Source organism: Actinia tenebrosa, unplaced genomic scaffold (genome assembly GCF_029948245.1).
Source record: "Actinia tenebrosa isolate PJP-AT-01 unplaced genomic scaffold, QUT_ActTen_1.0 PGA_scaffold1__47_contigs__length_23844297, whole genome shotgun sequence".
NCBI lineage: Eukaryota > Metazoa > Cnidaria > Anthozoa > Actiniaria > Actiniidae > Actinia > Actinia tenebrosa.
This window is the reverse complement of record NW_028292578.1, coordinates 4,304,319-4,320,970: the sequence shown is the minus strand read 5'-3', so window position 1 is coordinate 4,320,970 and position 16,652 is coordinate 4,304,319. Positions and strand designations below refer to the sequence as shown.

The window sequence follows — 16,652 nt, the reverse complement described above, 5'->3', positions numbered from 1 at the left end:
AATGATAGTAAAGAAAAGTTTAAGGAACATTGAAGAATTAGACAAAACTAAAGAAGAACTTTTTTGGAATTCCAATTCTCCCAACATTGGCTGGAAAAACGAAACGACCTTGGCAGCCGATTGACCTCAATTCTAAAAATAGTTCCTTTTGTCACTTGAGAATAAAGCGATTTTGACGTCATTCTTCTGTTAATAGTACTATACGTTAGTTTTCCGATTCTGATGAAATTATAGCACTTTAACAAATAAGCCATGATATATAGATTTCGGCGCTGCCTAATAAAAGCGGAGCCCCAATATAATAGGCACAAGAAGCCCAAATAAATTAGATCAAACTAAAAGATGAAAATGAAATCGAGGAAAAAAATCAATTATCATAATAAAAACCATGGAGTGAAAAACTGAAATCAAAATGCACTACATCGTTGGCTTCTCAAGATTCTTTGTTTTCGACCTTGACCTTGACGCTCTCCCTCAAAATTACGTGTTTTGGGTAGTTCTGCTGATTTTTGTTAAACCGGAGAAAACTCGAAAAATGCTAACGTTTTTAGTTATCGCTCTGACAAAACAAAAAAACAAACAAACAAAAACAAAACAAAAAAAAAACAACAACAACAACAACATACCACCTGATCGATCAAAAGTCTTTGCAAAACTTGTGATGGAAGGACAAATTAACTCAGCATTGCGCTTCTTAAATGAATCAACAAACGGAGGCATATTACCACTTACAGATGACGTCATGACTCAACTCAAGGAGAAGCATCCTGAACCACAGCCAGCGAAATTGGGATCATTGCTATTCGGCCCAATTGATGATGAGATACCCGAGTCAATTTATAGTGAGATAGACGGTGATATGATCAGACAAGCAGCCCTGAGAACTAAAGGCTCGGGTGGCCCTTCAGGTATTGACGCTAATGGCTTCAGAAGAATTCTTGCCTGTAAGTCATTCAAGCAATCCTCCTCAAAGCTTTGTGAAGCACTAGCCACAATGACAAAGATCCTCTGTACAACATATGTAGATCCCACCACCATAGAGGCATTAGTTGCAAGTCGTTTGATACCGCTTGACAAAGGTGAAGGCAGCGTAAGACCCATTGGAGTTGGAGAGGTAATCAGAAGAATCATTGGAAAGTGCGTAATGAATGTGTCAAAGGATGACGTCATCGAGACCAGTGGCTCTCTCCAATTGTGTGCAGGCCAGAGATCAGGGAATGAAGCTGCAGTTCACGCAATGAATACTATCTTTGCTGCAGATAACACAGATGCCGTACTTCTTATTGATGCATCAAATGCTTTCAACTCACTAAACAGAGCTGCTGCTTTGCACAACATCAGAATCCTTTGCCCTATTATTGCAGTTTATGCCATCAACTCGTACAGACAGTCAGCAAGATTATTCATCACAGGCGGGAAAGAACTCGTGTCAGCTGAGGGAACAACACAAGGTGACCCACTGGCTATGGGTATGTACGCGTTGAGTATGCAGCCTCTTATTACAACATTGCAGGCTTTTTCTGACGCCAAGCAATGCTGGTTCGCTGATGACGCTAGTGGTGTAGGAAAAGCAGCGGATCTTAAAAAATGGTGGGACACTCTTAACCAGTACGGACCAGATCTTGGGTACTTCCCCAACGCAAAGAAGTGCTGGGTTATAGTAAAGCCACCAAAAGAAGAAATCGTCAGAGAAACTTTTAAGGATACACCCATTAATGTAACAGTGGAGGGGCACAAACATCTTGGTGCAGTTCTTGGTTCCAGATCGTTTCTAAACGAGTACGTCACGGAAAAGATTGACAACTGGGTGAACGAGATCACCAAATTAGCAGAATTTGCTCTATCACAGCCACAGGCCTGTTACGCTGCCTACACGTTTGGCTTAAAACATCGCTGGACGTACTTTCTTCGCACACTTCCAGATATCTCAGACCTACTGAAACCTTTAGAAGCTGCCATCTCCGACGTGTTTATACCCGCCATGACACAAAAAGATTGTGATGAAGATGATCGCAAGATTTTATCGCTACCGACACGATATGGAGGTATCGGTATTACTAACCCGTGTATTGACGCAAAGTATGAATTCTCATCGTCAGTCAAAGTAAGTGCCCCACTTGTGGAGAAGATTATCTCCCAGTCTCACGAGTTGCCAGATGAAATTGAAGTGAAAACAGCAAAGCAGAAATGTCACACTGAGAAAGAAAAAGCATCCAAAGATGCGTTTGAAAGCCTGAAGGAAAGTCTACCAAAGATTACAGCCAGATCCTTGGACTTAGCCGCAGAGAAAGGAGCATCAACCTGGTTAACTGTAATTCCTCTTAAGGAAATGGGATTCGACTTGAACAAGAGAGAATTTAGAGACGCTTTACGTCTCCGTTATAATTGGTCTTTCAGAGACATTCCATCAAAGTGTGTATGTGGTGAAGATTTCTCGGTCGATCACGCAATGATATGTAAACGTGGTGGATTCGTAATTCAACGTCACAACGAATTACGCAATCTGGAGGCTGAGCTTCTTAGCACAGTATGCAACGACGTAGAGATTGAGCCCTTGTTACAATCAATCTCAGATGAGAAACTAAGCAAAGGAGCAAACAAAGCTGCAGACGCAAGACTTGACATCCATGCACGAGGTTTCTGGGAGAAGCAACGTTCTGCCTTTTTTGATGTAAGGGTTTGTCACCCAAATGCAGATACGTACAAAGATCTAGATCTACCCAAAATCTACAAGCTACATGAAAATGACAAGAAGCGGAAATACACCGAAAGAGTAAACGAAATCGAACATGGAACATTTACTCCCCTTGTCTTTTGTACAACAGGAGGTATGAGTAAAGAATGCAAAACATATCACAGCAGGCTTGCTGAACTGATAGCCCGAAAGAAAGGTGAAGAGTACCACAAAACAATGGCATGGATTAGGGCCAAGACTTGTTTCTCTCTGTTAAGATCTGCACTTGTATGTCTACGAGGCTCAAGGACTATAAAAAGAACTTATAATGATATAAACAACATAGACTTAGACATTCAGGTTGCTGAAAGCGCCATTTTATAAATTTAGATTTTTAGCTTATTAACGTAGATTTTTAGATAAAGATACATAGTTATATATTTAATATATATTTCAATTTTCCTTATTAGTCAGTTTTTCATCTTATAATTCCTTCTTCTTTGTAAGTATTATATATTAACATATTCATATTTAAATAATGGACAAATTCTATTCGTTTTTTACAATCTTGAAAAGAAGGAATAAATATTTAAAATTTATTAATTATTGATTAGAGATTATTGTTATTATTAATTATTGATTAAAGACTATATATCCTTAATAAACAACAACAACAACAAAAACAACAACAACAAAAAACAAAACAAAAAACAAAAAAAAGTGCCCTTAATTTTTCGTGTTATGGACGTAAAATTGAAGGAACCAAAAAGGGGCAAGTTTCTTTTTTTTTTCTTTTTTTTTTTTTGCAGTAAGGAACAAACAGTGTTTGTTCCTTATACTCTTTACAAATGTAAAGCGAGTGCATGTGATTGGATAGATAGTTAATCTGACAGTAATTGACTTTTATTTTTATCGAAGTCATACTAGAGAACGGGCCTAGCCTAAAAATCTGTCTCTCAGATCGAATATTTGCTTAAGGCCAATAAATATTTAACAACTTATCACGGTGACTGTTAAGAGAGGTTTCTCTGCTAGAAGTATCCGTTTGTTCTGCTTCAAGCAAAATCTGACAAGAATACAAAAAAATTCGAGCACAGCCTAAAACTAGAAAATAATTATCGTGCGTAACGAACCCCAAAGAAAAAAATTCATGCAAAGCTTCATGTTTCGATGCATTTCCTGACATCTTGCAAACCTGAAATTTCAAAATTTTCTTTGGGGGAGACCACCTAAAATAGCAATTTCTGACCATCAACATTGGCCTTTGAAAACTTTGTGTATAGACAAATTTATAAGTCACCTGAAAAGTGGGTAGGAGGGCTCGACGGACCTTTTAGGGTCGAAAATGAGACCTCGCGTACCTCTTGGGGTCTCCGGCTGACTCCGTACCTTTTAGGGTCAGATTTGTTCGTTTTGAAAAATATCAAACGTCATAAAATAATACAAGAATATAATGGTTGGAAACGTCATTTGAAATGTGGTCGTACCTTTTAGGGTTTGAAATCAGCATCTCAGTTAATTCATGCGTACCTTTTAGGGTTATTTTCAAAACCGTCCGTAGAGCCCCCCAAGAGAGTCCCCCACCTTGGGATTTTTACATTTCTTTTGACCTAATTTTCATGCACGAAAAAGTTTGGCCCTCCCCTTAAGACTTGCACAATTCTTTCTGGCCCTCCCTTTTAGCCTCCATGAAAAATAATGACCCTCCCCCCATTTGCACCAGCCCCCCCCCCCCCCCCCCCCATCTCTAATTTTTTTCCTGCCCCTAAGGAATAAACGAGACAAAAAAACTTTCCCGTTTTTGGTTCCTTCAAGTATACATCCATACCACGAAAAAGATCATCGTTTGTCTGGGTTTTTTCTTCATCATAAATCGGCGGCGCATGAAAAACACAAGGCTTTTCTTAGTTTGACACTTCTAGAAATTATTCAAGTAAAGGGTCCTTTAATTTTCTGGTCTTCCATCTTGCATGTATGTTACGAATAAAATGTGAAATCTCGAAAAACATGCCAGTTTTGACGAAAGTTTTTGGTATTTTAATTGAAAAGTAAAATTGCCGAAATGGTCCACTGATTCTACACCCGTGGATTAAACCTAACTTTATGTGTATCGGATAATTATTATATTAGTTTATTGCGACAACCAGTATTTACAATGTAAGATGAACACAAAAACAAGCTATATACAAATGTTAGACCTATAATGTCTGCAGTTATATAGCATGTTTGACGACATGTGCAGCCTCTACTACTGTGGGCCCGGAGCGCTTTACACGAGGGTCCACTACAGGCACTGATAACCTAAAAACAAAACAAAACAAATATAACTAAATTAGAAAACTACTTCTTCTCGCCTGCCTGCAGCATAGTGACCCCTGCCTGCAGGAATGCCTTTTCTTTTCCTTATGAGGAACGCCAAAAAAACAAGAGATGCCCTTACGGTAGCAAAAGGTCTATCCTTCTATCCTCGCTACTGGTAATAATAAACTGACTTACGTTTCTACCAAAAGTTTTCTTAAAATTTGCGAAAGGTAGTAACATCGTATGTTGTACATTATTTTATTCCTACCAACAAATGTATTTGCTTATGTACGTGTTTGTACAATACACAAAGTATCATACGAGCAAATCCTTGCAATCAAGCCTGAATTTTAAGATATCGATCGCGGCCTACAGACCCGCCCCGAGGCCTATAGAGTCTTGTGTAAGCTACTATGTAAATATATCGGCGCGCCACATGGCATGGACCACTTGCGGTATGCGCGTACCATAAAGATGAATTTTGATCAAGACGGGGTGTCAATACTTACTTAACGTTGGTTTTATTGTTAACGATGAACAATGGGTTGTGTGTGCTGAGAATCTCATCATTCACCGAGATACCTAAAAAGATTACGTACAGTCAGATTAGTAGCTTGAAGAAAGAAAGAAAGAGGGAGAGAGAGAGAGAAAGAAAGAAAGCAGAAACGAAAGAAAAATAAGAACCGAAATGAAAGGGAAGGGACGAACGAAGAAACAAAGCAAGGAAAATACATAAGAAGAGGAAGAGAAGTAATACATCAGGGATTTTTTGTTTGACTTACCATCGAGGTATTGTTTCAGAATCGCTCTCAACTGTTGATTCTCTTGTAATAACGAGTGTTTTTCCTTATCCAGAGCGAGCTTATCGAGTAAAACCTGGAGAAATTATCATGAACCAACCTTATTAGCTTTTGAACAAATATTCCCTGACCAAGAATAAGAAGAAAAAGTATAATGTACCTTATTATATCTCTTCCAGAAGTTTTCAAGCGAAGAATACTCATGCAGGATCTGTAACAATAGAAGTCGATTGATGGTGAATTCATAGTCTGATGATGCTGATATAGTTTCATTGCGTGAAAGCGACCTGCAATGTTCTGGTAATGAGGCGATGTTCTCAGCCAATCAAACTTTGGTATACAGCGGCAGCGTTCTTTAATTCACAGTTTTATTAGAGGGAAAGTTGCCTCCAAAACTGACTTCCTATTAGAAAAGCATCGACTATCTGCGGCATGTACGCTAAAATTTGGATCTTGGGACCCACATATTTCGTCATATTAGGATCCAAAGGATTTTTTAGTACCCAATATTTCATTTATTTCGTTCAGTTTTCCCGTGAGGGCAGGGACGCCAAAGGGACGTCAGTTATTTTAAGACACTGAGTGCTGGTCCAGCAAAGGCTTGGACGACGACTTCCTGCACGACCACTGCTACCAACTTGAGCTAACGGCGATTTTGACAGCCCAATGCCATTGATACGAGACAAGTGGAATGTGTTTCGGGAATTGGAAAATTCATCTTTGTGGTTTTTTTTTTCTTTGCGTTAACTCAGGGATTATTGGTAAACGTTTAATTGCATGATTGATATACTTTACAGCTCTTTACACTTACCTCGGCCAAAGCTTCAGAAGGTGCCTCCTGTACAGCGGCTGCCACGTCATCTTCTTCTTCTGGTGATAATGATGAAGCGTAGAAAGGAAGAACCTTTTCTTGTTCTGTTTCGAGCTTACGGCACATTTCAGCCAATTTGACTATTCTTTCTCCCTACATAAGACAACCAGTGAATAGCTATAGAACTTCTTCATCATGTAGTTATCATTATAATATCTAGTAATTATCCATCACCATCTCATGTAATTATCGTACCATTATCATCAACAACAGAATCACTATCATTTCCTACCACCGACCATTATCAACATTATAGTACACTCAACAAAATTACTCGACTCTGATTGGTCGAGAGGAGTACAATTATAGCGTTAATTGTACTCCGTAGGAGTACCGAATTAAGTCGCTATGGCAACAAGGCCAAAACAATGTCAAAACAATTATTTTCTATCATTTTGTACTTAAAAAACATAAATAAAATTTTAAAGCCGTAAGAACTAATCTTTTTTATGCATTTCAGTTGCACGATGGACTGAAAATCGGCCGCCAAATAGACAAAGATGAACGGCGTCGCTTCGAATTTTTTACTGAAATTTTGTTGAGTGAACTATAAACAAAAAATCACACGATCTTCTCGTACAATTTGGAATTAATAGACACTCGTAATGTTTTGAAAGTTCTTTAATTGCACTCGCCTAAAGGCTCGTGCAATTATAAGAACTTTCAAAACATTACTCGTGTCTATTAATTTCCAAATTGTACTCGAGATCGTGCGATTTCCTATACTAATCTCCATCATCAGCATTATCATCATCAACTTTATGATCATCAGGAACAGCAGCAGTTGCAGAGACTATCACTATCACTACCATTATCATTAGCATTAACATCATCATCATCAGCAGTTGCAGAGACTATCACTATCACTACCATCACCATTATCATTAGCATCAACATCATCAGCAGCAGCAGTTGCAGAGACTATCACTATCAATACCATCATCATTATCATTAGCATCAACATTATCAGCAGTTGCAGAGACTATCATTATCAATACCATCACCATTATCATTAGCATCAACATCATCATCATTAGCAGCAGCAGCATTCAATCTAAAAATTTCCTTGTTGGTTGGTTTCATCATATCATGGTTTCTTCAACCATTAATGATTTGAATAGCCAAGCTTTCAGGTTCATGGCCCATCATCAGCGAAAAATGAAGCAATTGATTGTACTACTTACTGTACGGACAGATAACATTAGTATCATAATATACACATGTACAATACCACTATGTACACTGTAACTCTTACCATTTCATGTTTGACTTTTAGCTTCTTGATTGCAGCATTACTTTGTAAGGTTAGTTGAGTTAAACGTGACCTGACAACAAAATGCATTCTAATTGAAGGTTTGGCATAGCCATGGCTGTGCATAGCACTATGTTGTGGTGCTGTGCAGTGGAGCATTGTGGAGTGTTGTATTGTTTTGTTTTATGTATTGCTTTGCAGAGTTGTGTTGTAGTGTGACTAACTCCCTCTGAAGTGAGATTTGCATTGATAAGTAATATATATTACATGGGATGTGATGTGATGTGCCATCACTTGATACAGTGGGAAGTTATGGGGTATTCTGTTTGTGACATTTAGAAATTAAAAAAGTGTCTGGGTTTTTGTAGTTGTAAAGCACACAGGGATTAGCAGAACATGAAAGAAGGGCTTGAAGAGAAGCACAGCATGTAGCAGCAGCAGTTGTGTAGCAACACATTGTGTTGTATTGCATTGCATTGTGTAATGGCTGTTGTGCTGTATCCTACTGCTCACCTTTCGGTGTCTCGCATTTTATTCATTTCAGCTTTCAGCTCATGAAACTGTACTCCAACAACTTCTCTTTGCTAAAGACGAATGCAGTGAGATGTTAACATTTTATAATCAGGAAAAATGAATCTGAGTTAAATTAACAACGGATAACTCTTGTACTCACATCTTTGATCATTCTGTTTCTTTCATCACATTCTCTAGAGTTGGATGCCATTTTAGCCTTGATCTGAGAAATGTTGTCCTGAAAATATATTACAGAAGTTAATATTCATTGTTTATGTCCTCAGCACAACTCCATCGCCATCTTGAACAACATCAACATCAGCATCGACAGCAACAGAAGCATCACCACTATCATCAGCATCATTATCAACTGCAACAGCAATATCAATACCTACTATAAAACCACTGATACATAAGCATGTGTCACAATTTATTAGCATCAAAAAACTACTGCCATCATCACCCGGGAACTTGGGTAGGGGTGTGCCGCCAGGACCTCAAAACCCTGACCCTATCCCAGACCTAAATTTTTGAATTTACATACCCTACCCCAGACTAAGGCTAAGAATTGTACACCCTATCCCAGACTAAAAGACGGAAAAGACGGTTATTTAATAGATTGCAATCAATATTTACTAACGTTTTTATTGTCTTTGTGCCGGCAGAAGCGTAGCCTATTCGCCAGACAAAAACAACCAAATTGTTAACCCTATCCCAGACAAAAATGATACCCTATCCCAGACAAAATGTCAAAAAATGATACCCTACCCCAGACCCAAAAGCCGAAAAAACCATACCCTATACCATATAGGGCGGCACATACCCGTATAGCAAATATAGGGGAGTACCCCCCCCGGGCATCATCATGTACTCCAAGACTAGTATTCCTGATGATCACACTATTCTGATCCATTTATGCCACAAGCATCAATAGCATATTATAAATATACAGTACCTGTATTCTTTGTAGTTTTCTCATCTGTGTCTCTATTTCTTTGGCACTCTTCTCGTCTTTTGCTTTCAAATTTTCAAATGCTAGTTTTCTCTCTTCAGTTGTCTCATTGTAGTTCTTCAGTGCCTATAATATATTCCAACAATCTTATTTCAAAATCAAAAATTAAAAACACTATTAAGGTTGACAGGATAATTCCTTAGGACAGAATGTGTAGTAGTGTAACCCCTCTCCATGTGTCTCCTCTCCATGACATGGCCTTACAGTACCTGTTGGAACTGTCTCCAAAGATCTTCCACTGTTCCTTCTAGCTGAATCCTTAGTGCATGTTTTTCTTCTATGTTCTATTTACATAAAAATATAAAATAAAATAAAAAATACCAGCATGCACATTCATTCAAAGTGAACTATATTTTTAAGATAATATAATTTAGAGAAGGCATGTTTTTCATTAGGGTAGGAAGGGTAGGGTGGGGAACTTGCACTAAGCTTAAAAAATAATATTAATGGTTGTATCCCTCTCCCATTCACTCATTAGTAAGAAATTTATGACCCTAGCCTCCTACTATTAAGTCAATAAGGATTACAGCTTTGGACAAAATAAGAATTGACCCATCACAAACATTCAAATTGTACATTCCCTTAGAGTGCTTTTCATTTTAATACCTTGTTTTTGATCTCATCTCTAAGACTTTGGAAATCTTGCTTGGCTTCACTTTCTTGCTCATTCCATTCCTCTTCCATAGCAAACATGATGTCTTGAATATCATGCATTTCTTTCTTATGTTGACTCTGTATCTTTTCTCTAAGAAACAAATAGTTGATGAATTAATAAATTGCATAGCTCTGCAAGCAATTAAAGGCTACTATTATGAAACACAGCTGATTTTTAACACTATTGGTCCAAAATGGCAAATTGATGGCCAACTGACAATAATAACTCTGAATGCCAGAAAATAAAAATGTTAACATATACTTTGATAGATAACAACATGTAGTAATTAGGAACAAGCAAAACAAATCTCCTGAAATACAAGGATGAATAATATTAATGTGCATGTTTGTACACTATTATAACTGTGGTAGTAACATGTTCCTATCAGACTCGGAACTTAAAACCTTGATAAATGAAGATGGCTATTACCTTTCTGTATCAAATTCAACCTTAATAATCTCTTGTTCTTGATTAAATTCATCTTTATGCTCCTTTAATCTTCTCTGCTGAAGATCTAAAAGTTCAATATGAAAAAAGAAAAATCACTTACACCGTAGGAGCATAGAATTAAAACGTATTGTAATGTAAAAACATTTGCTTCACAAAATGGGGTTCAGGAAAATTGTCCATGATTTTCATTGCTATGGGATAATCAGTGGCGGATCTAGGGGTGGGTTTTGGGGGTTGCAACCCCCACTATGAGAGCCATCGTGATTTATTAATATAATTTTTTTTTTCATGACAACACCAACAGCATCACGAGTTTTATTAAAACAGGGGTGCCAAGCACATTTCCCTCGCTTTTTTTCCTTTTTTTTTTCCTTCTAAATGCCGTGTGTGGGGCCTGAAACAAACATGCTCGCCTGCAGCAAATAATCATTTTCATAAGACCTACTTCCGTTTGGGAGCCCTGTGCTAACTTTCCTGCCAAACAGGTGCCTCAATCAATGCTACAACCCCCCCTTTTGAAAAAATCCTGGATCTGCCCCTGATAATCGAGACAAAACATTGTGACAGGTTTGTAATCTGGACAAATGACTGCTGTCAAGCTGATAATTTTCCCATGTACCTTCCCACAATTAATGTACCTTGTCTTTACATTGTCTAACCATTTACAGTAGTCAATAACAATGACCACCATTAAAAAACTTCAAAATAAAGACATGGTGACAAAACACTACATACAGTGTATCTTTGTTATTCTTCATTTTGAATGGCAATAGTCTATCACCCATCAGGACTTGAAAAAATAACGGCTCATCAGCCGCCAGTCATGATCACAAGCCAAATTAGTTTCAGCTTTGTCATAACTTATTTCTGAATAAAGGTTACTCTGGTCAAAATGACCAGGCAAGGCAAAGTTTTGATTGGACAAGTCCCAGTTCTGGCCAGACAATGTCCTGAATGTCCAACCATTATTTTAAGCCCTTCCCATTAACCTGGCACATTTTTTGTACAAGTAATAAGCATGATATACCTCTTTTTGTACCAGCCCTTACCTTTAAACAAAGACCAGTCCCTAAAATTGCATAAACTTAATATTTCTCTTCTCTTTCATTCCCTATTCATATCTCTTTTCCCTTCTAGCTGTAGTTAATAATATACTGACTTACCTATTAATCTGTCTTCATTTTGTAGATGACTTCTGAGTGCCATCTGGTATTGTTCTTCAGCTTCTTCTATATCCTTCACAAGTGATTTTATTATGGCCTCTTTTCTGTCAATCACCCTCTCAAATGTCTGACTGAGCACTTCAATATCTTTCTTTAACTCCTGAGACTTGGCTGTGAAAATATTAACAAACAATGTTCCTCAGTATCATGCTCTTTTAATGTATTCAAATCTCTGTGGTACATCATACAATAGGCCCCTTAAAAAATTATGAAATGCCTTGAGCACATAATTTTCAATCCAGTGTGATTTCATTTGTATTTTCAAAATAGAGTGGTCTGTATTCTAGTCTCCCGCATAGCTTTTTTCAGTGTTCTCATGCAACACTTTCTCCCCTGAGTAGCTCAGGGGGGAAAGCGTTGCTGTGTGACGACACTGAAAGTGGCTGTAGGGGAGACTATCTGTATTAAGACTTTCCATGGTGTGTGAACTCAGTTGCTTGCTTTTCTCTAAGTCCTCAGTTTTCCTCCCTTAAAGAATCAACATATGTAGAAAGAATCATGGTGATGCTGGGGGAGGTGGGGGACAATTTTTGCATGAGTCTAGTGATCCCTTTCCATCTAAAAGACTATGAACTTTCTCACTTGTCAAAGTTTTTACACAAAGGACAGGGGGAGTGGCAGAGTATCCTGCAGTTAAGCTGTTTAAATAAGTTTAGCTGCTGTTGAAGTCAGCTTTTCATTATTTAGTTTTAAACATGTTGAGTGTCAAAAAATATCCATGTGTGCGATTCAGTTGGTACTGGTATTGCTGAGGTGTCAATCCTATACCATTGTACAGTATGTACATCTAATGATACAGCTTGCTTCTTACGGCACATATTTTTGGGAATCAAAAAATAATAATTTTGTGGAAATCAAAAATAAAAGTACATAATGAAAAGAATAACGCTCTCTTCCTTGAATCAATGTTAATATTGAATTTCGGATATATGTTATAACAATAATTTATAACATAATGTTTTTAAATACATTTAGACAGACCTTCTCTCATGATGACTCGCCATTGGTTTTGTAGTTTATTTAGGTTAAACTTCGTACTCTTTTCTTCTTTCGCTAATTTATCCTGAAAAAAAAAACAACAATGTTATTGGATGCTTAATGATTTTTCGGGTTAAATTCAAGCGTTTTATTTTCGAATAAAAAGTGTGTTTTCATACCTTCAGAAACTGTGTTAACATGCCTTCTTTCTTTTTCCTCATTTCTTCCTCAGCAAGGCGCTTCTGTTCCAAATAAACAAGTCTTTGCTCTTCAGTCATCTTTGCAAGCTTTTTCTTGCCCGACTTTTTCTTTTTTGGAGGCATTTTTGGCTAGAGAATTGAGGAAAAACGAAGAAAAGTTGCTTTTAAGTAAAAATGGAGGCAGCTAATTTACGTTGCTATGGGTAACAACACCGCTGGTCAAAAAAACTCTTTACATCTCGTTTCGACCATCATAACCACAGGTAACCCACGCTCCCCACTTTGATAAAATGTTGGTCGAAAAAATCGAGCGTGCAGCCGTTTATTTTTCGGCTGCTCGCAGGCTAAAGTAGAGTGACTTGGAGTTGAAATCAGCCGAAGTTTCCAACCTTTAGATTATATATAGTGAGGCGAATGTGCGTGCTAATTGTTTACTTTTGGGTAAAAAGCACCACATTTTCAGGAAATAAAGGTTTTAGCATTCTGATATGGTGCCTACGGTGGCCGAGAGCGGACATTAACAAAAGTCAAAAATGTCAAAAGTTAAAAAGTCAAAGTGATTTAGGACCATATTAAAAAGTGAGTTTGTCTTTTTGATCAATTTCCGCTCCGAGTCACTTTGTCACAACAAAATTTTGACTATTTCGTCTCAAGCGGCTTTGTCGTCCAGCATTTTGTCATGAAAGACTTTCGCTTTTGACATTTCTCCTTTTGGCCTCCGACATTTTGTTTTCAGGCGATTTGTCAAAACGACTAGACTTGCTCCAAGTCTCTATTTTTTCCGTTGGCGAGTCGTCGAATTCAAATTTCGGCACTTCGGTTTCCGACAGATTTCCGAAGGAAATGGCCGAGAAAAAAAAAAGAAAAGCGAGCGTGTGGTCTTCTTAGCTGCGAAAAATTGTGGTTTTTTCAATAGAATTCAATCTAAACCATATAATACAGTCCGTGAATAGTTGAATTAACTGAATCTGACTAGTCTTCTTTTTCATCTTTTCACGGTGTATAATTTACCTTTTCATCATTACTGAATCTGACTTCTGTTTTTTTTGCCTAGATAGTCATTATTTTGAAAAAAGATCCAAAAACCGTGTTTTTGAGACATAATTTGTATGGGCTCACATGAGGGGGCGTGAGCTTGAAATCATAGCTGACCAAATGTTAACAGATTTTTTCTGATGTATTGAGAAACCCTGTAAAACAATGTGTGTTAATGAAACTATTCTGAGGACCTGGCTAAACGAGGAAACATGTTTCTGGGTTTCCAGAAACATGTTTACCGCGCGCATTATTCCCTTTCATCTTTTTGGCCATTCCGAGGTTAAGGGAAAAACTGCGTCGAGCTGGCATTGCAATGTATTGTTGGGGTTTTTTAGGCATATTTCAAGATAGCGTCTATTTCGTCCTCTAAAATAGCCCCACAATGCACTGCAATGCCAACTCGAGCTAGTTTTTCCCCCGGCCTCTAAATGGCTAACATCCACATTTTATAAACAGACATACTTTTTTCACGCAGGCCCGGAAAGCAACAGAATCAGAATATCAAAACCGAGAACTTCTCGGGGTTTTGGGTAAAAAGGAGGAAACTTTGCAGCATAATCAGGTAGAAATGTTATTGTTCTTTGAACAGCGTGATGCTTATGTTTCTGATAATTCTATCGATAAAATAGTCGCCTTCACAGTTCGCTGCGCCATCTTGAAAGGTAGCCGCGCCTTCGATCTCGAGACCTGTTATGAATGTCCAGAACATACAACATAAGGAGTAGGCAAAACAAAGCAAAGCAAAGCAAAGCAAAGCAAAGCAAAGCAAAGCAAAGCAAAGCAAAGCAAAGCAAAGCAAAGCAAAGCAAAGCAGAATAAAGTTTAAAGGAAAAGTAGTGCAGAGCTAGAGAATAGTAATGTTTTTAAAATACAGGGACAATAATGTGATTGTATAACAAGTCAATGTAGAAAGTAATCTATATTTACTGGGTCTATATAACTATTTTTTATCTATATTTACCATGCATATTTATAAAGCCGTTGCTTTTAGGTTTCTGCAGCAAAATAGTTCACTTCCGGCGTATGTTGCAACTCTGACTTCCGATTAAACGAGCAGTCACGGATCATGAAAACAGTTACAGAACAAAAAAAAAATTTTTTTTCCTTCCTTTTTTTCTTTTTCTTTTTCTTTCTTTTTTGCTCTTTATTGTTTTAAATCGTGTTCAGGTTTCAGTGATAGACAACTAGAAACATATTTCGAGCAAAATAAAATTAATTTAATCAGAATTTATTTATTCTTGATTTTTGATATTTCATTTCTGGTTCAAGATGGCGACGTTTTGAAACTATCCCGATAACTCACGTCAGCATGAAATTCCCGGTTGGCACCATATCACATATTCATTAGCACGCTTAAACCTTTATTTCCTGAAAATTTGGTTCTTTTAGAAACCCAATTCGACCCTAATTCTACTCATATCGCCTCGCTAATAAGGGAAGACAATTGAGGGCCGTACCGAAAGGCGCTATTAAAATTTTGTAGCTCACCTTGAAAACCTGTGATTTTAGTTGCCGTTTCGCCCCCGAGAACTCTACAATGAATTCAGAAAAGGCCATGATTTAAACTGAAATGGTTTTAAAGAGGTTAGAGATTTTCATCATGGCATGATATAGTCAATCTACGTTTCAAAATAATCCATTATAGAATCATAGAAAGAAAAAGAAAGAAAAATGAAAAAACAAATGCAACAGGGTATAACACATACAGGCAACCCAAAATAGATTGTGCTCAAATACTAGGTTTCGCTAAGATTTTGGTAAATTAAACAAGTATATAAAAAAGAAACGTACTTACCAACTTGTATTAAAAGTTTTTGATTTTAAGCGTTTTTGTTTTTTTCGTATGAATTGTTAAGAAAAAGACTCATATTACTATACAAATGCATCAAAGCTATGCAAATGATATGCCGTAGAGCTCTCTTAACAATGCTAAGGAAGAGATGTCATTCGACTAAGTTTGACAGATTGGACGTAATGGGCGATCCAAATTAATTTCTTTGGTAGATAACTGGATTATTCTAGGCCAGAATTGACTCTATTCTTGATTATTATAGTAGAATTTATTTATATTTTCTTTATTTGGTGTTATAGTATAATCAATAAGCTTATCCAGGAGTTTCGCTTGTCTGTCAAAAAAGCTTAAGGTAAAGGCATTCTTGTCAAAAACGTCAAACTACTGATGAATAGGAATAGCGCACAGGAAGTACAAAACTGACTGCGCGTGTCAGTGGTGGGCTTCCTGTGGATAACGCGGGTTGAGACTATAAAACAAATACAAGCTTATTATTACATTTGTTGAATATCCTCTTGAAGGACAGCTGCAGTAGATACTTGGTTTATATTATAAGTGGAAAAAAAGAGGAATTTTATGTGAAGCCGTTTGGTGATCGACTATACCGTAAAGTGGGCGTCTCACACACGCAGGAAATGAAAATAAATAATTTCAGTGTTATTAGCGCGCCACAAAGAAATACCGTATCTATCTGGTCGTGCCATTAAATTAAAACCATCCTCATACTTTCACACTTAAAACTTTTTGTATATATTTTACGTCTGTGGGTAAGGACAGCTGTTTTTGCGGGAAATAATCAAGAGATCTCTACACTTACACACGTGGTGAGGACATCCGGCATTGTCTGGGTGTGCCACGGACAAGCCACACGAAAAACCTTCCCAAACACGCCA

The 16,652-nt window shown here is 37.4% G+C and overlaps 2 protein-coding genes across 2 annotated transcripts; one reads left to right on the top strand and one right to left on the bottom strand.

The window, feature by feature from the left end:
• The first annotated feature begins 633 nt into the window (after positions 1-633).
• Positions 634-3,215, top strand: LOC148909724 (uncharacterized). Its single transcript, XM_089032292.1, has one exon. It carries the CDS (start codon positions 662-664, stop codon positions 3,056-3,058), a length of 2,397 nt encoding a protein of 798 aa, XP_088888418.1. The 5' UTR covers positions 634-661; the 3' UTR covers positions 3,059-3,215.
• A 1,301-nt stretch (positions 3,216-4,516) lies between these two features.
• Positions 4,517-15,575, bottom strand: LOC116303342 (dynein regulatory complex subunit 2). Its single transcript, XM_031712872.2, has 16 exons — positions 15,456-15,575; positions 12,909-13,058; positions 12,733-12,814; positions 11,692-11,862; positions 10,508-10,592; positions 10,030-10,168; positions 9,633-9,707; positions 9,367-9,489; positions 8,572-8,649; positions 8,412-8,482; positions 7,902-7,971; positions 6,587-6,739; positions 5,936-5,986; positions 5,758-5,851; positions 5,485-5,557; positions 4,517-4,975 (listed from the first exon to the last, which is right to left on the bottom strand). Exons 1-16 carry the CDS (start codon positions 15,522-15,524, stop codon positions 4,888-4,890), a joined length of 1,572 nt encoding a protein of 523 aa, XP_031568732.2. The 5' UTR covers positions 15,525-15,575; the 3' UTR covers positions 4,517-4,887.
• Between the last annotated feature and the right edge of the window lie 1,077 nt (positions 15,576-16,652).